We start from the raw sequence: 26,982 nt of genomic DNA, 5'->3' as shown, positions 1-26,982 counted from the left end.
TCCAGTCCTTTTCCAACCCTGCATAAGCAGCTTCTTACATATGCAGTGCCCAGCTTCAGAGTGCTCTGCTCTTAGAAGAGCCCCTGCCTTCCTGGAAGCCCAGCCTCCCACTGATATGGCTAAGCCCTAATTCTGCTATTCTCCACCAACTGTCCCTTGAAATGGCCAGGATCCTCTCTGGTTACTGCCAAGCCCAGCTAGAGTGAGAGGAAGTAACTCTGTGGGCAATGTAATATGCCTGCAGTTTCTCTTTCTATAGGAGAGAGAAAGCTGAAGGGTGAGGAGAAACATGGATTCCTAGAGAAGCCAGGTTCCTCCGTGCATTCAACACTCCTAGAGAGTAACTTTGGAACAACATTCAAAAAAAAAACAGTGTTTTGACTGGTGCCTTCTGTGGCCTCCCCAAATGGTGGCACCGAGGCTTCTGTAACCCTTCTCTACAGCTGTTCACTCCCACCACTGACTCCTCTGCCAGCTGCATTTCAAGCTGGGCAGCAAAGTTGGATCCTGAGGAAGGTGCCCAGCTTTGTTTTAGGACCCCCGTGCCCCATCATTGCAAACCTGTCACTCTCCCTCATCATTCTAGTCAACTGGGCCCTATGCCATCCGGAACTCCCACAGTCCAGTGGGCACCAGGGCACGCAGGAAGCTCGGCAGCCAGGAGTCTACCCTTCCCTACTCTGCTACTTCTTCAGGCTGGTCAGTGCTGTCCCCCGTTTTGATTTTATAATCAGAGGGAGCTATTTCTCGTTCTCCACCCAACGTGGAGAATGAGCACGCAGAAGGGACTCATAGAGCCTGTCAACTGACACTACGCACATGTCCCTCGGGCCACCTTCTCTGCCCCTCCCCTTCAAAACCAAACAAAAACGGCAAACAGGAAACGCTCGTCTTTTAAAAATTACTCTATTATTATCAAATAGAACCACAGTATCCAAAAGGTAATTATAAACTTCTATCCCCAACTAAATGGCCCTGCACCGCCCCTTCGAGTGGCCGGCAGCCAAATCACTCCCCCCGTGCTGATTGATTTCATCCATTTTATTGTCAAGGAAATTAACAGCCCGAAGGGGTTCCCCAGGCCCACACTCTCCCCACAGAGGCCCAGGGGGAACAGGCAGCAAGCGACCAGGTCTCACTACCCAGCGTCCTTGGGAGGAGGGACGAAAGGGGAAGGGGGGCTCACAGCAGAGGGCTCGGGGCGCCCCGCCCCCGCCCGATGGGCTCGGGCCTGGCGCGGCCAAGGCAGGTGTCCGAGGGGCTGGGCCCACGCACCTGGCAGGGGCGGCGGCGGGGCGCACGCTCACTCGCCCGTGTGGGTCCGCAGGNGAGCGCGTGCTTGGGGTTGAAGCCGGGCCCGCGCTCCGGCGAGGCGTAGCCGCCGCGCACGCGGTGGATGCGCTGGTGCAGCGTGAGCTGCTGCTTGTGCCGGAAGCTGATCTCGCACTCGGCGCACTCGTAGGGCCCCTCCTTGATGTGGTTGCGCTGGTGGATGATGAGGTTGATCTTCAGCCGAAAGCTCTTGCCGCACTCCATGCAGGTGAAGGGCCGCTCGCCGCGCCGGTTCCGCTGCTGCTGGCTGGAGGCCCCGCGGTTCTCGCTCAGGTGACGCTCGCCGTGGGAGTGCGAGTGCGAGTGGGAGTGCGAGTGCGCATGCGTGGGGGGCGCCAGCCTCTTCACGGCCGGGTTTCCCAGCTGCAGGGGTGGGGGGCTATCCTCGCCTTCGGGGGACATCTCCCCAGGCAGCGGGGTCTGATACATACTGGCCTCATACCTCCCGGACAGCTGCCCAAGGGACTGCAAGTGCTGCGGCAGTTCATCGTCGTCCTCCTCTTCCTCCTCCTCTTCCTGTTCCTCTGTCTTTATCACGATCCCCTCTGCTCCAAGGACAGAGAAAGAGAGACGTTAGACCCTAAATTTGTGTGACATGAGAAAGTCACGTTGTCGTCTAGGGCCACTGACCTAGGTGGAGGTAGAGCATCACTTTCGTCATCAGGAGATACCGCATGTTACCTTGTAGGACCAAATTCCTTCTTTTGGGAAAATCTCACTCCCTGAGGATAATGGCCCCAACCCCCATGGGACTGGCCATGTAACCAAGGCTGGCTATGTATGGTGTTTGGTCAGGAACCAGCTTAGGTTTAAGCTGGGCCACTTAGAGTTCTCTCTTGGCATTTTATGCAGAGGAGACAGGGGAGGTGGCTCTCTGTTGGGCAAGATTGGAAGCTTCTGGTGCAGCAGCATCCAGCAGAAAAGGATACCAGCTCCAAGGTCTAGCGTAAGTGGCACCCAGATCCAGCTGTACCTGAACTTGTCCTACTTGTGAACCTGCCAATTATGTGAGTCCACAAACATTCCTTTTTTTTTTTTTTTAAATTCAGTTGTCAGTGGACCTTTATTTGAGTGCGGTACTGAGAATCAAACCCAGTGCCTCACACATGCTAGATGAGGGCACCACCCCAGCCCCACAAATGTCCCTCTTTCATTTAGGTTTTTGCCAACTGTATCAAAAAGTCTTGATTCAGAGTTTTCCATCTTATTTCTAAGGACTCCTTCACCTGAACTCAGCTAGACTGGCTTCCTTCCTTCCTCAACCCACCTGGAGATTCTCAGTGTGGCCCTTACTCCCCCTCCTCCAGCAATCCCCTCTCCTCTGAGTCTCGCGGCCTTCCTTGGTGGTCCTGATTCTCCTTGAGCACTTCCCTGGGACTCTGGCACCATGCCTTCTCTAGCATACTGTGAATGTGTACTCACTGCTCCTTCAGACTACCAGTCTTGAACTCTGGGGTCAGGAGGGTTTTGTGCAGTGCCCACATGTGGCTCTGACTAGTGGATGGCCTCCCCTCCTCCCAGCTCCCCCTGCTAGTCTGGCCCTTTTAGGCCTAAACAAGGCCAAGTTCTGCAGTAGTGCATGAGAATGTAAGTTCAAGGGGAAAGGAGTGGCCTTCTCCTCCTATAACCTCTGTTATTTTAAGTCACTGAATTTGTGTGACATGAGAAAGTCACTTCTGTTTTGTTTTTTTGTGGTGCTGGGGTTTGAACCGAGGGTCCCATGCATGCCGGGCAAGCCCTTCACCACTGAGCTACATCCTCTGCCCCAAAGTCACTCATTTCTCGGAGTCCATCTATTAGACGGGATAAAGTACCAGTCTGAGCTTGCAGAATTCTCACAAAGAACTCTTGGAAAGCACTTCCACACCTCTGCTTTCTCTTCAGATGCACAGTATCTTGGTACAGATAAAGTCAAGAATTATCCCCGTTTCACAGGTGGAGCATCTAAGTCCAGAGGTACCAAGTGATGTTTCCTAGTGAAATAAAAAGTCATACACCTTTTTGGAGCTTGCAGCCGAGGGACTGTCTGGTCTGGTCTACTCCCTCACTGACTGGGAAGCTGAGTCTAGTGATATCTGTGAGCTGGCCCAGGTCTTGTTCAGTTGCTAGTGATGCTCCACTGCTCCTCTAGGGCCTGTAAACTCGTGTTAAAATGGGCCAGTGGGCTGAGTCAGGGCTGCCTCTGCAGTGCAGGATTCCCAGCAGGAAGTGACTCAGAACATCCTTGGAGCATAATCCCTAAAAGATCAGGAAGGAGGGGGCAGCTGGTCACCCTGGTGTTTATCCTGAAAATATAGTCAGATCTAAAAGGCTGAGCCTTAGGGATGTAAACTCTCCTTGAGCACCAATGTCACTTTTTCCTTAATGAAATGATAAAAATGAAATATTTGGCCCTGAAATTCAAGACTCAAATTTCTACTAACTGCTTAGTATTTTCTAGGTTCTATTAGAATGAATGGAATTAATGGGGAATGCTCAGATAACAATCTGGAATTTATGTTATGATGTTTTCAGAATTTGCCTATGTCTTCCTGCTTTTATTTATTTTTTGGTACGAGGGATTGAACCCAGGGACACTCAACCACTAGCCACATCCCCAGCCCTTTTTTATTTTGAGACAAGGTCTTGCCAAGTTGCTTAGGGCCTTATTGGTGAGGCTGGCTTTGAACTTGTAATACTCCTGCCTCAGCCTCCCGAGATTATAGGGATTATAGGCGTGTGCCAATGCGCCCAGCTTTGCTCTTCTTTTATGAAAGAGAGTGTAGTATGTTAAAAAGACTTCTGGGGCTGGGGTTGTGGCACTGTGGCAGAGTGTTCACCTAACACATGTGAGGCACTCAGCACCACATAAAAATAAATAAATAAAATAAAGGTATGAGTCCATCTGCAACTAAAATAATAATAATAATAATAATAATGATAATAATTTTAAAAAAACTTCTAGAATACCATATGGTTATTTTAAAAATAAGGAGTTAGATCCATTGCTTGACGGTGTAGGATGCCCATGACCTCTGATTAAGTGCAAAAATGGCAAGCTATAGAAGAACTATAGATAAAATGGGAAAAAATCTAATAATTAGACTAAAACCAGCTGGGTTCTACCAAATTTTCAAGGAACTTAATTCTTACCTCATTATTATTATTTTTTTCACCCAGAATATGGAATAAGAGCAAAGCCTGCCCAACCCATCTGATAAGTCTAGAATAATACTGTTTCTAAAACTAGATGAGGCTCATTCAAGAAAAGCTTAGGTTCATTGCATTTATGAATATAGTTATAAAACCCTGGAATAAAATATTCGTTAAGTCCAACAGCATGTTTAAAAAATACACCATGCTGATGGTGTACACCAAATCCTGGAATGCAAGGGTGGTGGAGCCTCAGAAAAATCTGTCACAAAAACAAGTCCTGGATCAGGTGCTGTGAGCCCCACTGTCTTATATTCTTAAGGGTTATTTTTTTAAAAATCTTATTTTTCATGGGGTTCTTTATTTTTTTTGTCTTTTTTGGAACTGGGGATCAAACCCAGGGCTTTGTGAATGTGAGACAAACGCTCTGCCACTGAGGTACATCCAAGCCCTGCTTATATTCTTGTACTCCCAAGGAGCTACAGGTGCAGAATGATTAAACTGAGTTTTTTTTTTTTTTTTTTAATAATGAACAAAAATGATGGCTAGATTCTACCAGGGAAAGACAGTATAGAGCAGTCATTTTAAAAACATGCTCTCCAGGGTTGAAATTTCCAAGTTGGTTGAGGCTTCTAATGTTAATGTGACAGGAGAATCAAGAACACCTTGGGAGGAGGAAGTTCTTTCTGGCTGTGGCCTTAGACAATGGATGTGACCTCGCCTGCCTCTAGGAGGGGGCTGGACAGATAATCGCCAAGATCTTTGAGTTCTTGTCTGAACCAGTCTTTGGATATAACAACTTCTTTCCTAGCCCAGTGCTGATCAGGATGTCTCCCCAACCCCTCAGTGTACAGATGTCTTTCTGGAAGACCCCTGCAGGCTTGCCTCACCTGCCTGGAGCTTACCTGTGCAGTTCCTCTGCTGCACCAGCATCTGCTTGAGCTGGCTGAACTCGCCTGAGCCCTCGGTGGACTCCTCCAGGGCGTTCTCCTGTTCCTGCATGTCCAGGTCTGGCTGCTCTCCACAGGGGTCGCCCAGCTCCGAGTCCTGAAAGCCATGTTCTTCCACTTGTCCCATCAGGGGCTCTGGTGTCTCCAAGCTTTCTGAGCCCTCGTCGTTGGTCTGTACCTCGATCTTAATCACGATGCCATCATGTGCTGAGAGGAGGAGGGGGAGAGAATCCAGAACACGGTCATGCACCTGCCCAGGTTTCCACAGCCTGAGAATTTACATTCCAACAGTTCTTATTTTAGAGATCCTGAAGAAATATAATAGAGTTGGTGGTGAGTGGACAGAATTTTCTGGGCACTTGTAGACCTGAACACCAATACAAACTGGAGTCAAGTTAGGACATTTGAAAAGTTTATTCTCTATCAGCCCCACAAGCTTTTAGAGAGAACTCATTCCCTTTCCCAGGTTGGGAAGCCAGGGGCCACACAGGTTCCCTGTGGCTGGCTGCTCATTGTCCAGGTGAATACAAAGGGGGCGGGCCTTCTCCCTTCTACTCTCACCTTTCCAGACCTCCTGGGGCTCTCCCAGCCCAAACTTTCAAGCACACTTAGGAGTACAATAGGAGCAGTTGGATTTTGTTTGTTTTTAAGCTAAACAGCATCCTTATCATACACTGTGCCTTAAACTATGTCTTTTAGCCCTCCCCATAGGTCTGTGGGTTACCTCAGCTGCAGCACTGCAAGTCAAGCCATCAGCTGACACAGGCTCTTGTGCATACCAGGGGTGCATATCTTTTGACTTGGTGCCAATTAGGTTGTATTTTCTGACAACTTGTAAGAATTCTGGGTCTTGCATTAAAGACAACTCACTTTCTCATCTCTGTATTTCAAATATTTTTCCCCTCAAATTTGTCATTTGCCAGTTTTAGGTATTTTTTGCATTACAACTTTTAAAAAGTTTTCATATGTATCCCTCTCTTTCCTGGATTTTCTTAGTTCAAGTCTCCTCTGCTGCTAGATGGTACGTCTGGTTTCCTAGATTATATCCCAAGTTTTTTTTTTTTTTTGGTCTTCTTATTAATTTTCTTGTAAATATTTTTATTTTTTAGTTGTAGTTGGACACAATACCTTTATTTTATTTATTTATTTTTATGTGGTGCTGAGAATCAAACCCAGGATCTCACACGTGCTATGCAGGCACTCTACCACTGAGCCCACATTCCAGCCCTTATTATTAACTTTTTAAAGTCTTCAATACTCTTGAAATTTATTTTTATTGTATATATGGTAGGAGGTATGTGTTCAAGTTTATTTTTTTTTTCATATGGATAGACTTTTGTTCTAGCATAAGCCCCTTTAATGTTGAGAAAACACATTTTTTAGTTGAGGAAATGATAAAAGTGTAATACATAAATATATTCATTCTTTCATTACATGTTCATTGGCATTTCCTGAGCACCTGCTGAGGGCCTGCAGTGTTCTCCTGACCCAGGATATGTCAGTGAACAGAACTACATCTCACATAAGCCAGTAAACACAGTAAGTAAATTATATTATTCCTTAGAAGGTGATAGTGCTGTGGTGGGGGGGGGGGAGCAAAGTCAAGTGAAGGAGGCAGATAGCCCTGCCCACAAGAAGCCTCCTCCTGTCCTGTCTGCTCTTTTCCAGTCCAGTGTGGAACAGGTCACAGAGTAATCAGACCAACCCACTAGGCTGAAAAGAGATGCCCTGTGACCTAATGCTGGGTCATTTCTGATGCTCGGCAACCCTTAATACCTCCCTGATCAGTCATGACAACCCATTGGGAAGTAGGTGGAATATACAGCAGCTCTAATATTCCCATGGTGAGGTTTTGATAGCCTTCAGTGTGGACCCTGGCTACCTTCCCTTGGGGCAGGGGGAATGTCCCACTCTCACCCTACAAAGGTTTCTGTATCCTGTTCTCTAGTAAACAAAACACAAAAGTCACCCACATTTACACCTCCTCCTCCTCCTGTTCAAGCTGAAAGTCACCACCTTTCCCTTGCTATGGTTTGGATGCTTTAAGGGTTTGTGTAGTAATTAGGGTCCCAGCGTAATGGTATTGAGGTCATGGGGCCTTGAAGAGATGATTAGATTGGGGCACTGCCCTTGTGAGGGTAGTCATGCTGATCTCTCATGGTGGGTTAGAGAAAGCTAGCTATTACAAAAGAGCAAGGTTGGCCTCTCTGAGCTCGTCTCATCATGTGATATCTCCCTCTCTCCCTCTCTCATGTATTCCCACCATGGGGCCATCTGCCATGCTATGATATAACCAGAAGGCCATCACCAGAGTCAAAAGGTGCTGACGCCATGCTCTTTGACCTCCATAAGCTTATTTTCTGTATAAAGTGCCAAGATTCAGTTATTTTGTTACAGCTACATAAAATGCCCCCTTTTCTCACCAATCTCAGGAAAAGTAGGGTCCCATCTCCCCCTTCTTCCTTTAACCCAAATCCTCTGTTCCTTAACCTTGCCCATGTTTTCCTTCTGGAAATTTGCTCCGAAAGTATGTTCCTTTCTCCTGTCTTCAAACTTTGTCCCTGTACTAGATCATTATGCTCCCTCCACAAACATGACTTTCTTGTTTCACAAACTCTTGAAATATTTTGGTTGCCTACTCCCTAAAATAATTATTCAAAACTGTGTGCCCCTTTGCACCATTCTGAATAAATATATGAAATGCGTCAGTAACTGCAAAAGATGTAATTTCTGGAGTATTCTAAATATTGATATTTTGAAGTAAACCCTTCCCTCATACCTTAATGTCACCAGTGGAATCTAAGAACCCTAGCAATTTTTAAACCCACCATTATTCACTTAAAAAAATATGTGAACAAGTACTTCTTTGACAGTTGGAATTTTTACATCATTCCTTTTCACCTTGAACTTCTATTTCCATTCCCACTTTGCCCACAACATTTTATCCTAATAGAGCATATTTTTATGCTTAGAAGGCTTTTACTGATCGCTTCATCTGCCACAAAAATGTGTTTGTAAATTGAAAGTTTAATTTTGCTTTCATTTCTAATAACCATAGGGCTATAGGTGTTCATTATTTTCCTGGATGAGGTTATCCTTTGTGATTATTACTACAGAATGATAACCAATTATCCAAGATAGAAAAGAAAAAACTTTTGGAAATGTATCTTTTGAGGATGAATAAGGATTATTTTTTTCCAATTAGTTCACATATCTGAGAATGAATACATATTCTTATTGTATTAAGAGACAGAGTTCAGAATCAGTTCTATTCTAATTTTCATTTTCATAAATGCAAGCATTGGGAAACCTCATTTCATCAATATGTAGATGGGTTAGAAGAAGCTGTTATGAAACTGTCACTCGATTCTTTGAATTTATCCTGAATTATATGCCACAAAAATCACATGGTTAATATATTATAAAAAATTGTGGGAATGGGATTGTGGCTCAGTGGTAGAGTGCTTGCCTAGCACATGTGAGGCAGTGGGTTTGATCCTCACCTCAGCACCACATAAGAATGAATGAATGGATGAATGAATGAATGGATGAATGAATAAATAAACGCATTGTGCTCATCTATAACTAAAAATATATTTTTTTAAATTGTTCTTAATGGCCTATTAGCTGACAAATTGATTAGTTTCTCTTTCAATTTTGTTGAAAGGGAACTATTTCAAACAATCTAACTTGGAATAGAATTTGCCTTTCAGGCCCAAGAGATGCACTTCTTGTCATGTACATCCTGGATTCCCTCTGTTTGGTGACCCAAAGGGTCTATATGAAGAGGAGTGCTCCATAGTGAGAGGGATGGCCAGGAGGGGCCCTCTGTGTTTTCACACAGTGGAAGACATGGGAGATGAGGACACATTTCAGGAGCCACATGTATGTATGTTGGCCAATCAGTTTATGAATGAGAACGGGGGCCAAGGACCTGCAAAGGGAGCCTCAAGGCCACCCATGTTGTGCTCCTCTTGGAGAAGTTCCTATGTCCTCAAGACCATGAGTGCTTGGCTTGAAGACTAGTGTCTCTGCACCTGCCCTGACCCAGAGACCCAGTCCATGTCCCCTGTTCCACCCCACACCTAACTAAGCTGTCAGTGAAACCTGGCTGGCCTTGGAACCCAAGCCCTTCTCCCTCCCCTCTAGGGCACTGCATGCTCCCTCAAAACATCTTTTCTTGCCCCCATTGCTTGTTATATAGACAGTAGGGAGCCAGTGCTCCCCACCCCAAACAACTTTGGTAAGCATATGTACAAACAAACTGCATTTATAAGCATTTACAACTTAAAAAGCCTGGGACATCAGTTTTACAGCTCTGAAAAGAGAAGCAGGTCATTCCTCAACCTCTAGGGCCTCAGATAATTCTTCTAGAAGCTGTATGGCCATTGGTACCCAACACCTCAAATGCATCTAAGCCACATCAACTATTAAGTTTTTGCTGTAAATTGTTCTGAAAGATGTTTGCTTTGACACTGGCTATGAGAATTTCACTTAATCTGTGATTGGCTCTTGATCTCTGTAATTACATGTGCACCTAAGAACTCTTGAGAAATGGGAAAATCTAGCCTACAAATTGTTTTCAAATATATTAAATGTTTTTGAAGCCTGAACTTAATAATTGATGGAACAGATATAATACTATATTCTGGAGACACTTAGTTAAAATAAACATTTGATTATTTACATTTAGCAATTTTCTTTTTGTTTCCTAGACAAGGAGAAAAAAACAGTTTCAAGTTTTTAATGCCTTCATGGGTTTTCAAGAAGCTCATGGAGCCAAGGCCTGTGATGGTAGGTAGCATTTACCAAATAAAATGGCCTAGGTAAATAAATTTGCACTTGACAGGAAACCAAAATACCATAAAGAAAATGATAAGTCTGAATACACAGAAACTTAAAATGTGTGAATTTGACACCATGAACAACCACAAGACTGGGATCCCAATTAGAATAAAATATACTCAATATCTGTATAAATATGTCAAAACATGTTCTATCATCATGTATATCTGAAAAGAACAAATAAAAACTTAAAATTGCTATACTATACATATAATACTATGGTCAAAAATAAACCCAATACCAAGGAAAATATCTGGATACATATGATACACATGAGCTAATATCCTTGGAATTTAAAAAACTTTTGGGCTGGGTGTAGTTTGGTGGTACAAGGCTTGTCTAGCATGTAGGAGGCCCTGAGTTTGATCCCTAGCATTGCCAAAAAGATAAATAAATAATTTTTATGAATCACCTGTAATCCCCGTGGCTCGGAGGCTGAGGCAGGAGGATCGCAAGTTCAAAGCCAGCCCAGCCCTAAGTAACTCAGCAAAACCTAGTGTCTAAATAGAATACAAAAAAGGGCTGGGGATATGGCTCAGTGGTTAAGAGCCGCTGGGTTCAATCCCAGTACCAAAAAAAAAAAAAAAAAAAAAGCTTTTATGAATCAATAATAAAANTGGTTAAGAGCCGCTGGGATTCAATCCCAGTCAACCTAAAAAAAAAAAAAAAAAAAAAAGCTTTTATGAATCAATAATAAAAAGACGAATAACCCAAAAGAACAATGGATAAAAGAAATTCACAGAATCAGACATACTAGTAATAAATAAAGATATAATAAGCTCAGTATTACCCTTCTGAAAGTCTAAGAAAGAACATCAAAATGTTGTTTCTTTCTGTCACTTTGCAAGTAATAAAAAGCTAAAAGTACTTATTATTGGCACAGGTGTGAGGAAGCAAGTACTCACATGTTAGATGAAGGCATATAAACTGGCGCAACTGTTTTGAAGGACACTTGCCAGGATCTATTAGTTTAAATGGGTATATCCTCTGACCCAGAAAATTTGTTTCTAAAAAAGTTTCAGATGAAGGCACAGAGATCTATTTTAAGAATCTTTACTGATGCACTAAAAACTGTGAACACCCTAAACGTACAACAGTGGGAGACTATTTAAATAAAATATGAAATCAATACACAATACTGTAATCTGCTATTAAAAAGAATAAGATAGACTCATGTATTCTGATATGTACAGATGCCAGATATTTTATTGACAAAAGCAAGTTGCCAAACAATGTACTTCTATAGTATTTGAATTTGTTTTATAGGAAGGTATACTTATGTATTATTTGTATAATTGAGGGTGTGTGTAAGTGTATGCACATGAAATCGGAGTGAATGAGCTCTTGACTCCTGAAAGAATCATGGGGGATGTGCACTCACTCACCCACTCTATGTTCTTTATTATTAAAACCAGTGTTGGGGACTGGGGTTGTGGCTCAGTGATAGAGTGCTTGCCTTGCACACGTGAGGCACTGGGTTTGATCCTCAGTGCCACATAAAAATAAATAAAGATATTGTGTCCATCTACAACTAAAAAATTATTTAATAAACAAATAAAACAACAACAACAACAAAAAGAGTGTTGACATATGAACCATCTCTACTTGCTCAAAGTAAAGAAATAATGATTGGCACTGGTTTTCTAATTTCCTCATGGCTATATTTTCTATGAGGCTTTTAAAAATCTGGTAAATGATTTTTCTTTTTTTTTTTTAAATATTTATTTATTTATTTATTAGTTTTCCGCAGACACAACATCTTTGTTCGTATGTGGTGCTGAGGATCGAACCTGGGCCACACGCATGCCAGGCGATCGTGCTACCGCTTGAGCCACATCCCCAGCCCCGTAAATGATTTTTCAACCTTTATTTTCTTTCTAAGTTACACATGTGCTAGGCTGGAGGGTTGGGTGGTTCTTCAAACCTGATTTTCAAAAAATGCTTCTGTAACCCTCAACTCCCCATTTCTGGTTTCCAGAGCCCATCACTTTCAGGTCTTCCTGCTGATTCTTTTGTTGTTTCTCTTCCTAACTCTAGGAACACAGCTGTACTGCCACTCCTTGAATTTTCAGTTTTAAACAGTTATCTATGGACTCTCAGGAGGTGGAGATCAGGACCACCTCCTCCAAATCCCTGACCTGCAAATGCAGATTCGTTATAACCTTAGGGGGACTGGCCTTTGGTGTTCACAGTACTGGAGTATATGAGTGTCATTTACAACAGACTCATGAGGTACACTATGAGGACTTTTCTACACCTTCAAACCTTTTTTCTTCTCCTAGAGTGATATTTATTTTATTTATTTTTTGGTATCAGGGATTGAAGCCAGGGGCACTTAACCACATCCCCAGCCCTTTTTGTATTTTAGAGAGAGGGATCTTGCTGAGTTGCTTAGGGCCTCGCTCAATTCCTGAGGCTGACTTTGAACTAAAGATCCTCCTGCTTCAGCCTCCAGGGCCTCTGGAATTACAGGCATGCACCACTGCTCTTGGCTCCTAGAGTGATTTATTCTGCTTAAGTTACTATTAATTACTATGAACTCAGCACCAAATTCTCAGCCCTGCTGTGAAGCTTTCCTCCAAAGCATTCACACATAATGGGTGTGCATCGATTTCATCTACTTGAAGAAAAATTTCTGGAATCTTCTGATGTGCCTAGGATATCCCTTCACAGCCCTCACCCTGCCCCCAGTCTTTTCTCTCTCTCTCAACCCAGTACTACTTTTTGTTTACACCCTCCTTTTAGCAGAGTATGGCCCCAACTTGAGAAAGGGTGCATGGAGACCTTGACCATCTTGGGATGTCTCGATTTCACTCTTGTATTTAATTAAAATAGTTTGATTAAATATCAATTTCTAAGTTACAAAAAATATTTTCCCTGAAAAAAATTTAGAGGAAAATTTTATTCTACTGTCTTCTAGCTAGTGAAGCTGACAAGCCTGAAACATTCTGGGGCTTGTGTCTTTGAACCTGCTCCTGATTTTATTTATTTCTTTATTTGCCTCTCTCTATTAGAGGCTTTTCCCAACTGCATTGAGGTTCGTGGTTGTCCATGTAGAATTAAAAGTGAGACAGTCAAGAGAGAACTGGAATGTTGGTGTATTTGGGTGGGGCTTTCTAACTCCCTGTTTCCAGGTAGGAAGCTTTGGTGGCCATCTCAGTGAGAAACTTCTTGCACTGGTCCCAAAGTCTCCAAATAAGACAATTCCAACATACTGCCCCCAGGCTTACTCGGGTTGGTCGGCATCATCTTGGGAACCAGGTAAGGGAAGCGGGTTGGAGAGCCATGTCAAGTCTTGCTTGTTCCTGTGTTCAATAGGGTACCCACGATCCACTGTACCTGGTGCCTCCATCCAGACATTCTCTTTCTCACCCTTCCCAGAGGATAAGCCTCAGTCAACTGCCAGGGCTGGGGAGAGGCAGATGCCAGCTTTAGGGGCTGGGAGACAGGAGGGTATTTAATTGCTTCTCTAAAGGACACCTGGCCAACCCTCCAGTTTCAGTGTCACCTTTACTCCCATTTCCAGATGAAATTTTTAAGTCAAGTGCTTTTGGGGAATTTACTGACATGATAATATGTTTTTATTCCTCCGAACAAACAATATGGTGAATTACTCTAACAAAAATCATAATGATGAAAACAGTGAATCATTCCTGTATTTCTGGAATGAATTTTCCATTTGCTTATGTATATTATTCTTTTTTCCACATATTTTTATTGGTGCATTATAATTGTACATAGTGATGAGATGTGTTGTTCTGGATTTGTACGTGCACACAATATAACAATATAATTTGCTCAGTATCACTCTCCCACCTCCCTCTCCAGTTCCTTTTCTCTGCTGTACTGATCTCCCTTCAATTTTCATGAGATTCCCCCACATTTCCTTCCCTTTTTCCTCTCTAGTTTTCCCATATGAGAGAAAATGCACCACTCTTGATTTTCTGTAACTCCTGAGTCTTGAGCAGAGGAGAGGGGTTCTTCTCGGTTTTCCCAAATACCAACTTCAGATTCAGCTTTCTAAATCTGTAATCACCGTCTGTCTGTTTTCAGGCTTGCTGTTTTCTCCCTGTCCCTTTCTGAAGTCCCTTCTCTTTGACTTCATAAGGACTTGGGGAGTAGGGAGGAGTCCACATATTCAGTCTGCCTTCTTCAACTCAAAAGTCTTCCATTATGTATTTTTTTTTTTTTAAAAAAATCTTTTTACTGAATAAGAAATAATATCTGCTCTCGTCTGAAAAATTTTACAAATCACAGTATGTTTCCATCCACTTTTTCTCTATCTTTTGTTTACATCACCAGCTTCGTTTTATATTTACACTTCCCTATAGACTAGATCATTCCACCAGCATTCCTCCCATTTCCAGATGAAATTTTTTTTTTTTTTAAACTTTAATATTTATTTTTTAGTATTTGGCAGACACAACATCTTTGTCTGTATGTGGTGCTGAGGATCGAACCCGGGCCGCACGCATGCCAGGCGAGCGCGCTACCGCTTGAGCCACATCCCCAGCCCCAGATGAAATTTTTAAGTCAGGTGCTTTTTGGGAATTTACTGACTTGATAATATAAAGTCAGATAGCCTTCAGCACCTCCAGCTTCAGCAAACAAAACCCACCCCCACCCCTTGCTCCTGCCCTGGTGTCCACTGCCTACTCACAGCCAAACTTCTTGCTGCCTCTACCTGCTACCTCCTGTTCACCTCTCACCTGCTCTGTTCAGTTCTCCACCTGCCAGGCCACCAACTTTTCTCTTGCTAAGGTCACTGATAGTTTTTTTGGTTCTTTTTAGTTATATACAATGATAGAATATACTACAACATAATTTTAAAAGCAGGGGATATAATTCGTTCTACTTCAGTCCCCAGTACTTCCCCTTCCCCTCCCTCATCCCACCCACTCCATGTTCTGTTCCCTCTACTCTTTTTGCTATTCACTTGATTTTTTTTTTAATCAGTGTCTTGTGGATGTACATGATGGTGAGATTCACTGTGGTATATTCATATATGTACATGGGAAAGTTAGGTCAGACTCGTCCCGCCTACTTTCCCTATCACATCCTTCCTCCCTTCCCTTCATTCTCCTTTGTCTACTCCTCTGATCTTACTTTTATTTCTACTCCCTGCCCTGTTTATTTTGGATTAGCTTTCACTCCAGTCAGAATAGCAATTATCAGGAACAGAAGTAACAGTGAATGTTGGTGGGGATGTGGGGAAAAGGGTATATTCATAACTGTTGGTGGGACTACAAATTAGTGCAGCCACTCTGGAAAGCAGTACAAAGATTCTTCAGAAAACTAGGAATGGGGGCTAGGGTTGTAGCTCAGTGGTAGAGTGCTTGCCTAGCATGCATGAGGCACATATAAATAACTAAAATAAATAAATAAATAAATGTTCGATGACAACAAAACAAAACTAACAATGGAACCACCATATGACACAGCTATCCCATTCCTTGGTGTGTATCCGAAGGACTTAAAGTCAGCATACTATAGTGACGCAGCCTCTTCAATGTTTATAGCAGCACAATTCACAATAGCTAAGCTATGAAACCAACCTAGGTGCCCTTCAACAGATGAATGGATAAAGAAAATGTGGTTTATATACACAATGGAGTATTACACACCCATAAATAATGACTTTATGGTATTTGCTGGTAAATGGATGGAAGTGGAGACTATGTGAAATAGGCCAGTCCCCAAAAGTCAAAGGTCACTGATTTTTTTTAAAAATATTTTTTTAGTTGTTGATGGACCTTTATTTTATTTATTTGTATGTGGAGCTGAGAATCGAACCCAGTGCGTCACGAATGCTAGGCAAGCGAGTTACCACTGAGCCACAACCCCAGCCCCAACTGATGGTTTTTAATGTGTAAATCCAATGACACTTTTCAGTCTTCATATTACTAAGCTTAAGAGTAGAATTCAACATTGTTGACCACACTTCCTCCTTCCAAAAACACTTCTCTTGAAACATCCAATGAGGTACTGCCCTAATTTTCTTGCTATGTTTCTGGCCACTCATGCTGCTTTCTTTGAAATCATATGCAGCTTTACTTTTTTTGGTGCTGGGAATCCAGCCCAGAGCCCAGTGCATGCTAGGCAAGCTCTCCACCACTGAACTATACACCCTTTGATTCCTCTGGTTACTCCTTCTTTCCCCAAATCCTACAACAATGATTTTCAGGCCTGGGTGCACACAAGAATCACCTTGGAAGTATTTTAAAAAACGAATACCTGGGCTCCCCCCTGACCAATCTATTCCAGACCCCCAATTTGCTCCAAGAGTCAGGCGTCTGTAGGAATCACTGCACTCTCATCTCTTCTCTACAGACCATGCTATTCCTGTCTACGCTACCAAAGCCCTAGTGTCCAAATGTCCCAGTGCCAAGCACCTCTGGCTCAGATTTCTGTCTCTGAATTCCGGACTCTCTAAGCAGCTTCCTCCTTGGTGTCTCACGGGATTTACTTTAGATGTGTTCAAAATTAAATTCTCATTGTTTCCTCACATCGAGCATCATGCCTCCCCTGTGCCTCAGCCAGGCGCTGGGAGTCGTCCATCCACCTCCCTTCTCCTACTACCCATTTCCACTGGTTGCTGTGTCCTTCTGGGTCTACTATAGGCTAGAGAACATCACACTGCTTTCTAAAAAGACTGAAAGGCCGGACGCTGAGTGGCGATGGGTGAAAATGCGCGTTTCCGCCATGCCTCTGGCCTGGTTTTCTCTGGCTGATCTGCTGGTGAAGACGGCACGCCTTCTCCAGGCCTGACCACCCGTGCAGGGCCGTGAACAAGAGCCCCTGTTTTAAGTATTTTGAGAGCAGGGCTGATCCTCTGCTCTGCTCTGAACCCTCTTTGGATCTCTTTGCCCTCAGGGATCCAAACCATTCAATGATAGATTACTGAATGAGTTTACTTAGCCAGTTCATGACACTGTCATGTTTGATATCATGGAACTCTGAAAGCTTTCCATTTTCCAGACATTCCCCTGCTTGGTGTCAGACCTCTGGGTTTGGCTCAAGGCTGACCCTGCTGCCTTCTTCTAGGGAGAAGATGCACAACAGGACGGCTGCCTCAGTGTGAAGGGGCTGTGAGGCCTGCAGCTTCCCACCCAGCCATGGCGGGTGAGGCTCCGCTGGGGCTTGGCTGAGCGCCGGTGTGGGTTCAAGGCTGCTCTGTGGAGTGGCAGTTCCCACACCTGTCCTCCCTCCCACTGCAGGCTCCACAGGGCTGGAGACGGCGAGTGGAAAAATATGGCGCAGCTCAGCCACATAAGGACAGCTCTGTGAGGCCTCCACTCCCAGCAGCTCTCAGGGCCTGGACATGCAAGGGCCAGTGCAGAGTGGGCTGGGGTTAGTTGCTTTTTGACTCTGCCCTGTTCTGTGGGAGGCCTGTCAGTGATGAAGATGGGAAAGTAGACAGAAAGGGGACAGATCTCCTTCGTCCCAGCCCTTCTAAGAAAATACTAGCACAGTGGAACCTGGGCCACAAAGGCAGTTGGGACCTCGCTGTATTTCAGGATTTGACACAAATCAAACCTCCTGAATTCTCACTCTCTACTTTCCATGTATTCTTTCCCATTTCTTCTACCTCAAATCTCTTTTATTTCAACATGACCCCTTGTTGTTTTTTTTTTTTTTTTTTTTTTGGTACCTGGGATTCAACCTAGGGCACTTAATCACTGAGCCATATCCCCAGACCATTTTATTTTTTTAATTTTGAAGCAGGGTCTCACTAAGTTGCCGAGGGTGTAAGTTACTGAGGCTGGCTTTGAACCTGCAATCCTCCTGCCTCAGTCTCACAAGTAGCTGGGATTACAGGTGTGCGCCACCACTCCTGACACACATGACCCTTGTTTTAGATGTGACCAATCAAACCTTTAAAGTATGCACTGATTTTCTGCAACTAAAAGATCACTCTGCAGTGTGCCTCCTATCAGCCCCAACCCGCAAACTCATCCACTTTTGTGTGTGCGTGTGGCGCTGTGGAGTGCACCCAGGGCCTTGTGTGGATGAGGCAAGCATATCCCAGCCCTCATCTACTTTTAAATGCATTCATCTCTTTTGTCTGCCAGAATGAATTCAGGAACAGCCTCTCCTCTCCATTTAAATTTTCAGGAAAATTCTTAAAAAGTTCTGAAAGTGGATTTCTTTGAGACAGGCCATTACTTCTATTTTCAGAGAGTCCATCTCTCCTGTTCGTTATCTTCCTACCTAGTTCACAGGGCTGATGTTACTCATGTTCCTAGAACCCCTCTTCAGAGCCAGTTTATAGGCCCACGAATCAAAGACATTAATTTATAAAAGGCCTGGGAGTTGGCCCCAAGCTGAATTCTCCAGTTGGATCTCCTCCCTTTGCAACAGAAATGATCCCCAGTGATGTTAGGCTATTCTTGCTTGCCACATGCACCCACCAAGGACAAGGGAATGTTTCTACTGAAGATGGAGGCATGAGATGCAAGTCCAAAGGCAACTGCAGAGCAAAGCTTCCAGAAACTAACTCTGTACCATGAAAGCACCAGCAGTGAATGTGTGCCATTGATCTAGTCACTGGGAAAGGCATGACACTCCCAGCGCACTGACCACAGCTTTGTTTACTGTGCTGCTGTGACATGCCAACCCCCATGCCAGGCTCTAGTGTTAAACCTTAATTCCAGTCCTGTTCTGTAGATGAGGAAACAAGACTCCAAAAAACCGACACTGATAGAAAGGAACTGGATTCAAATGCAGGCAGCCCTACACCAGGGTACTTCTGGGCCACATAGCCTGTCCGCTGACCCCATCTAATGGCCTCATCCAGAAAACTCTGCTGGAGTCCTACACTGCAGGATGCTTCTGGTAAGATCCCTGCCTGGCCCTTATCCTTTCTGAGACTGGCTACAGGACTCAGGAGGTGGCCTTCTTGGGAAGTTTAAAAGCACTAGTCCCCTGACACATGAATGCCTGTTTCTTGCAGGCAGGAAGGCATTCATGTGTCAGTACACTGGCTTTATTTCAAGCAAAGAGTGAGGTTTTCCTGAGTCATGTCAAAAAATCCCTGAGGAGATGAACCCCAGTGTTCTAAGTTTATCAGTTACCTATGCCTCAGGTGATCGTGGGGACCCTAGGCAGGTGCCTGGGCCTGCAGGCCCTTTTCCTGTACAGCTTGCTACCATGCCTTTCAGATCCACCCTGGACTGTGATTTCCTGTGCTGGGTACTGAGGCCTAGGGCACAGGGCTCTGGGCTACATGCTCACCACTCACCAGCGCTGGGGTCTGTGGGAGTCTCGCCTTCCTCAGAGTCCTCCTGCTCTTGCATGGCTGGCCTCTCCCCGCGCTCCATCTGTGACATTAGATCTGGCTTGGAAATTGCATAGTCTGAAGAAGGAAGGAATGAAAATATACTGTGTGATGAGGTGACATAACATGCTATTAATGTTATCATGGGAATGTACCCTGGAATGGCCCCTCTGCAGGGACCAGCAGAAATGGCCAAATGTGCAACCAACTTCCTCAGCATATACTGTATGTGTCTTGCTGGTTATAGGTGCAAATGCCTGCTCAGGGCTTCATGACAAAAACACAATATTTGAAATTTTTTAGAGCAAAAAATTAATCCTGGTAAAATCCAAAAGTTATAAAGCAAAACACTGATAGATTTCCTCACATCTAAAAAAAGTTTTGGAATTGGGAATGTAGCTCAGTAGTAAAACACATGCTCAGCATGCATGAAGACCTGTATTCAATCCTCTACACCCAAGAAAAAAATTTTAAGTTCTTTGGAAACAAAGTTATAAAAATGAAGAAAAGCATGACACTCCCAGCGCACTGACCACAGCTCTGTTTACTGTGCTGCTGTGACATGCCAACCCCCATGCCAGGCTCTAGTGTTAAACCTTAATTCCAGTCCTGTTCTGTAGATGAGGAAACAGACTCATTATACATATTACACATACACCTACACAAATCTGTCATATATGGTAAAGGGTTAATCTTCATAGCTATAAATAAAGAACCTCTACGATTAGTAAAAATAAAAAAACAAAGAGATGATAGGAAATTCACATATAGAAGAAATGCAACAGGCCAAATAAAATATATAAAAAGATACATAAGTTCACTCATCATCAAAGCAATACATACTAAAATAATGAGGCATCACTTTCCATCTCTCATATTTAAAACAGAAAAACATTAGTTCAGGCCAGGGTATGAAGAAATGGCATTTTCACACACTACTGCAGAAACACATGCTGGTCCAGCCTTCTGGGGGTTCCACGGCAGTAGCCATGAAATGGCAAATGTGTGTCCTCTTTACTCTGCAACCCACTTCTGCACATCTGCACTATTCAAACACTTAACTTCACACAAATACGCAGAGCTGTAAGTGAAAAATGGAATCAACCACTCTTCTTTGACAGCAGAAGGGTCGAAAGCCCGATGTTCACCTGGATACCACACTTTCCAGAGAGGCCCAGGTGTGCTGCGTGGAAAGTCATCTGTGGCCACCATGCATGTGCAGCAACGCACATGTCACACAGAAAAGGTGAGCAGGAACAGGGGCCAAAGGGTTCATTCATGGTGGTCCCCCTGGGGCTGGTGATTTTTTGAATGGGGGTTGCTCTTTAGTACATCAGTCTAAATTGTTGAATTTTCACAGTTACTCAGATGTATATATATATAAAAAAAGACTACATTTTTTTTAAAGGGGGAAGGTTATCCTATGTAAAGGTATATGTAAAATTAACGATTCTAGCAAAGATAAAAGTTCTATCCAACAGCACATCTAAGGTTTAAAAATTGTTTTGTATATGCCCAAAGATTTTTCCATATCAGAGAAAAATACAAATAGAAGTAGATTTTTCCAAGGTTTTGACACTAAATATTCTTAATGAAAGCAACAAGAATCCACAGATTCTAAGACAAATCTTGAGGAGACTGTGTTCTCCTTATGGGGGCCTAGGGTGAGCCTAGGGTGAGCTGCCTCATCAAGCCTCCTTATTTACACAAGGGGATGAGGACCTGAGGGACTAAGGTGTTCAGTCACCTGAATAAGAATACAGAATGCCAACAATGTCCTGGCTCCCTCAGGGCAGAGCTGAGGACTGAAGGGTGTGACTCTTGGGAAGTACCCTGCACACTGCTGGTGGCACCCAGTGTGTTTCCATCCCCTCTTCTTTTTTCCTTCCCTAGTAATAGTTTGCTGAGTAAACTAATTTTTTTAAGAAGGGTCCACGGGGAAAATACTGATGCGAGAGACCCTGATGTCTTCTCTGCCCTATCCTCCTGCCCCAGGGACTTCTCCGAGAGTGGGATCTCCATGCACAAGCTGTTCTGACCCATGCTGCCCTGTGATGTGGGCGGCCCAGGGCACTGTGTCCATTCACTGTGCTCTCTAAACTTCTGCTTGCCTTGTTTCCCACTACCCTAAGTTTCTGAGTGGACTGCATGCCAATGTCAAGGCGTCCCTGGTGAGGAAAGCCTTGTCCTTACCCATGGAAACCAGAGACTCATAGTTGCCCCTCATCACATTCTTGTAGAGCTCCTTCTGCCACTCAGATAGGTTTCCCCACTCCTGCTCCGAGAAATGGACGGCGACGTCATCAAACGTGACAGGGACCTGAAACCACACAACAAGGTCAGCTCGGACCATGAGGACGGCAGTCACAGGTGGTCAACTGCCATGACTCACCCCAGGCCCTGGCTCAAATAGCTCCTCCTCAGGACGCAGAGGGAAAAGTCCACACCCACAGCTCTGGGACTTCACCAGGACCTCTCTGGAAGTCTGACCACTGTCCTGGCCACAAAGAGTGGGGGAACTGTCTTGCTTGGTCCTTTGCCTCTCACAGGATAGCTCTTGCTGCTCTGAAGCATGATCTGAGGACCAGTAGTAATATTACCACCAGGGAATGTGTTGGAAATACAGACTTCCAGGCTCCACCTGGACCCACTAAATCCACCTGCATTTAGAAAGACCCTCATGGGTTCACCTGCATAATAAGTAACAAAAGGGCTGGCTCAGGCACATAATCTGTGTTTTCTAATACAGGACTGTGAAAAGGGGCAGCAGCACAGAGGAACAGAAAGAAAACCAGTCTATACTTAGCTCCTTCAGAACTTTCTGGAAAAATAAGATTAAAACCTAGCTGTTCTCTAGTTTTTTAAGGATACCTCCTAAAATCCGTTTCACTAGCATGAACATGATTTACAAGTGAACTTCACCTACAGCCTCCCTCAGGCCACCCTGGGGGTGAACCACTGATTAATGCTCATGGTGCTCAGTATCTATAGGGTATTACTTCCAGAACCCCCAAAGATACCAAAATCCAAGGATGTCAAGTTCCTTATAAATAATAGTGTAGTATTTGCATGTAACCTCTGCAGGTCCTCTTGTGTACTTTAAATCATCTCTAGAATACTTACAATACCTAATACAATGTAAACGCCACCTAAATAATGATTAGACTCTTTAGGGAATAATGACAAGGAAAAAAGTCTGTGTTTGTTCAACACAGACACAATTTTCTTTTGTCAGGTATTTTCCAACCATAGTTGGTGGAAGCTATGCAGAACCTGAGGTATGGAGGGTGGCTGTATCTGACTGCAAGCCTCTGCATGGCATTCTCTTTAGGCTTTGGCTTTGCCTTCTGTCCTCACCTGTTGAGGACAGCTCTACTGAACAGGCTTCTAAATGGTGATCCTGATCCTGGGGGCAGTTTTGTACTAGTGCTTTTACCAACAGCAGAAATATCTTGCTTTTGTGAGTCCTGTTCTTGGTGAAGCAACACTGGCAACTAGGTTTGGGTATGTTTTATTCTTTCTCAACAACTGCTTTCCTTTTTTTCAATTAAACTAAATTCCTAAATCACTCCAATTCAGACCACTTCTTGGGAAGCCCCAGGGGGACAAGCGTACCTTGGGAACCTCTCCATTGCTCCCTGGCGGCAGCCGTAGGATCCAGAAATTTCTGTTTTTCAGCAGGTTCTCCATGTTCTCCAGCCGCCTCTGTAGCAGCCCATACTCCTGCAGCAGGGTCCCCAGCACGACCCACTTGCTCTCCAGATGGTTTGCGAATTCCACGGCTGTCTTCTCACAGTCGGCTATCTTTTTTTCATTTGTCCCCGTCCTGCCCTCCAGGGTCAGTAGCCTCATGGCCTGGGCCTCCAGTTTCCTCTCCACAGCTTGGACAGCAGCCCACACGGCCAAGCGGGTGATCTCTGCTGTGGGCAGTGGCTGTTCCTTCTGGGCTGCAGAAGAGACCTGGAAGGGGATGTCCTTTTGGGAAGCTGGGCTCTGGAGCAGGGGGTCCATGTCAGCCTCAGGGACTGTGGGGGAAAGAGTCAGGGGGTCTTTCTCAGGAACTTCAGGGGAGTGGAGTGGGGCTTCCTGATGGTGGGCAGAGTGGGAGAGAAGGGAGATTTCCTGGTCAGCAGGATACTGGGTCTCTTCCTGGGAAGCCAGGTGGCCCTGGAGATGCGTCTCTTGTTCAGAAGTGGCAGGATACAGGAGTGACGGTCCCTTCTGGGGTGTATGCGGCATCTGGCCAGAAGTCTCTTGCTTGGGAGCACTGGAAGTTTGGGGCAGGGAGCCTTGCCGGGGAACAGTAGGCAACAAAGAAGGAATTTCTTTGGGGGGAAGAATTCGGGATGGGAGTAGAGTTTCTCTGGGGAGTCCAGCTGGGGCCTGATGTAGGGTTTCTTCTTGCGGGACACTCGAGAATGACAGAGGTGATGAGCGTTGGTTTTCCATGTCCTGCTGCTGGACCTGTATTCAAGGAAAGAAAGGAAAAGACAGATTGAAGGCCACAGTCTCCAGCAGTCAAAATAAATCCCTAATGTTCATATTAAGAGGCCATCAGCTTTTGTAGCAATAAGAAATGCTCCATAAACGTGAATCTCTTCTTGAGACTGCAGCACTGATTTGACATCAATGATAAAGCTGTTGGGAGCACCAAATAAAAGACAGCTATGCCACCCCGTTTCCTGTAGCACCGCCTCCTTCTCACAGTGTACCTTTCACAGATTTCATCTTGTGAGTAGTGTGGACAAGGGAAGGGTACAGACATGAATTAGAACACTTGGCTATCGCCCATCTGAACCCACGGTTGCCTGTGTCATCCTGGCCCACGTTTCTGACCTCTCTAGCTTCTGCTACACAGAAGAGGGGGACAGGGAGACCAGGCAGCAGGTGATTCAGCCCTCCTACAGGAGCCCAGGTCTCTGGGCATGTGGGCCCTAGGCTACGTGTTCTCTGGCGGGCTGTGTTCCTAGTGGGGACGTGGGAGTGAGGAAGAATGGAGGACTGGAAGGACAGGACAGGAAGCCGCGCAGAAGTCAGCCCATTTAGAGACTTGGGTCAGAGTGGTGCGGCCTAGAACCAAAATAAAGATGTTTCCTTTTGGGACTTCAGGGATCCTCACTCTCCCTATTCCCACCTCACCACATCCACCTGAGAGAACTCTAATCACCAGGGAGGTGAAGCCATGTTCTTCCGTGTGTGACCAGCTCTGTATTTACCCTGTGAAGCGGTACCTTTATTGTAATGAAAAGAATTTCTCCTATAACAATTTCTGTCCATCTCTTCATGATCTTCCTTCAACGAATCTGCTCAATTACTATGTTTTATATACAAGTGATCTTTAAAGTAATTAAATCTTCCATTTTCTCTATTTGAAAATTAGACCTTCCCTGGTGTGCAGTCTGATTATATAGCATGTGCTCAATAAACATCAGCTGAATGAATCAACAGTAAGTTGCTGAGTCACAACAAAATTATGGGAATAAATAATGAAGTTCCTTGAGTCACCTATCAGACACATCCAAAACTTCTTTAGACCTCTACAGTTTTCTTTCTTTTATGTGTTCATTTATTCATGTATAAGCAGCTTGGCTGAAATGACATCACACTTTTAAGCTAAGAATTGAAGATTCAAGAACCCTTCAGCAAAAGGTCTTTGAGAAAGTACCATGCATTTGTCCTTTGATGTGAGAGCTAATTAGTCAGGAATAGCTATAATCATTCAAAGTTTATTGTATCATGAACTGTGATAAGCATTTTAAAGGATTACCTCATTTAGTTCTCACAAAACCCTATGAAATAGGGACTATCAGAATCACTATCCACACCTAGCACACGAAGGTACTACGGATAGGAGAGGCTATGTAACTTGGCCCAAGTCACACAGCTGCCTGGCTCCAGAGCCTGTCAGTTGCCTCTGGGCCTCACTGTCTACTGAGGCAGCCAGTAGGTATGTGCTCGGATCAGAGGCTGGAGGATAATCCAGACCTGTGGGAGGCTTCCTGGGGGTGGCCAAGATGGGGTGGAAGGCCATGCCCTTAAAGACATTACCATTTATGCAGGGTCATGGGCCCCTCAGAAAACCTAATGCAAGTTCTGGGTTCTCAAAAAATACAGGTAGCCACATGTGAAAAATTCTGCTAACATTTATTGAGTTCACAGATGCCTTCAACCCGAAGGCTCATCAACCAAGCCCACTCTCAACCCGGCACTGTTCCCAGGTGAAGGCAGGTCTGGGTGGCCCCTTAGGCAGAGGCCCCAATCACAGGTAAAGGCTAGCATAATGCAACACAATAGGCACATTATGGCCCTGTCTTGGGGGGGGGGGGAATTAGGATATTTGCCTATAGCTAGTAGGAAGAAGGGAAAAATCCCTGGAGGCCAGGTTAGCCTCCCAGAGTAATACAGGGGTTTAAGTGAAACAATGAAAAAAAAGCTCCAGTGTAGAAAATAAAGCCAGCAGAGCAAGACATCTTTACCAACCAGTCTAATCAGCTCAAAGGAAAATACTATTTCTTTGCTTTCTATTATTGGACCATCTCTCTTCATTTTGGGATTTGGGGAACTCGAAAGGGATGAAGAGCCACTGGGGCATGCCCCCTCCCCCAGCCCCCAAACAAAAGCAGCCTGCTATAATGTCATCACTCCCAGTAAACCTGTGGCTTGATCTCACCCCAAGCAGAAAGAAATGATCAAACAGAGGGGCAGTAAATTATCTAAAACAAATAAGCCCAATTCTTAAAACTGCTGGGAGGGGCTAGGGTTTGAATTCTTCTGAACCATACTTCATAGGATTTAACAGTCCCACTCTTCCCCGGGTAGCATAAGCGATGAGGCCTCCGGGATTCATGCCACATTAGTAGAGATACACATAAACAACTATCTGACTTATGCAAGCTGTGCAATTTTCTTGCATGACCCAGGATGGTTCACCCAGAATTATATACCTTTAAAAGGCCCTGAAGACCTAAACCCAGAGGTCTGGCAGGTAAAAATCTTCATTTTATTTCCCAAGAGTTTCTATTATTATTATTATTTTAAGAACTGGGGGGTTGTTTAGAAAGCCAAGCATGCCCTCCCCCCCCTTCCTGTACTCGATAGGAAAGTGGGGCTCAAAGGCACTGATTCTCATGCAGTAAACCCCACTAGCACAGCCAGGGCGTCTCAGTGAGCACACTGGGGGCTGAGGGCGTTTAAAGGCTGGTTTTTAAGAATGGTGCACTGAGGAGGAACAGCAGCCCCAGGCCCCATCCGTCAGGACACCCAAAGTTCGGTCCAGGCCCTCCAGACGCAGAGGCTGGCAGCGGTCAGGGCCAGAGCCCGGAGGGTCACCAGCTCCCCGCCGCGGAGACACTCGCAGGGGCGCTGCCCGGCCTCCCCTCCTCCCCGACGGGCCGCAGCCACCGCCCGCCCGCCCAGGCCGCCCCCTCCCCGTCCAGGCCCGCAGCC

The 26,982-nt window shown here is 44.8% G+C and overlaps 1 protein-coding gene across 1 annotated transcript in view; it reads right to left on the bottom strand.

Annotated features, from left to right (window-relative positions):
* Positions 1 to 890: 890 nt before the first annotated feature.
* Znf777 (zinc finger protein 777) overlaps positions 891 to 26,982 on the bottom strand; it is a 29,511-nt gene continuing 3,419 nt past the window's right edge. Inside the window, exons 2-6 of the mRNA XM_015493722.2 lie at positions 23,152 to 24,000; positions 21,730 to 21,856; positions 19,501 to 19,614; positions 5,370 to 5,621; positions 891 to 1,877 (exon numbers count right to left, since the gene is read on the bottom strand). Of these exons, the coding sequence (XP_015349208.1) occupies positions 1,183 to 1,877; positions 5,370 to 5,621; positions 19,501 to 19,614; positions 21,730 to 21,856; positions 23,152 to 23,985 (2,022 nt within the window). The 5' untranslated portion in view covers positions 23,986 to 24,000 and the 3' untranslated portion in view covers positions 891 to 1,182. The remainder of the gene's footprint in view (positions 1,878 to 5,369; positions 5,622 to 19,500; positions 19,615 to 21,729; positions 21,857 to 23,151; positions 24,001 to 26,982) is intronic.

This window comes from Marmota marmota, unplaced genomic scaffold (assembly GCF_001458135.2).
Source record: "Marmota marmota marmota unplaced genomic scaffold, marMar, whole genome shotgun sequence".
NCBI lineage: Eukaryota > Metazoa > Chordata > Mammalia > Rodentia > Sciuridae > Marmota > Marmota marmota.
This window is presented reverse-complemented; position numbering and strand designations above follow the sequence as displayed.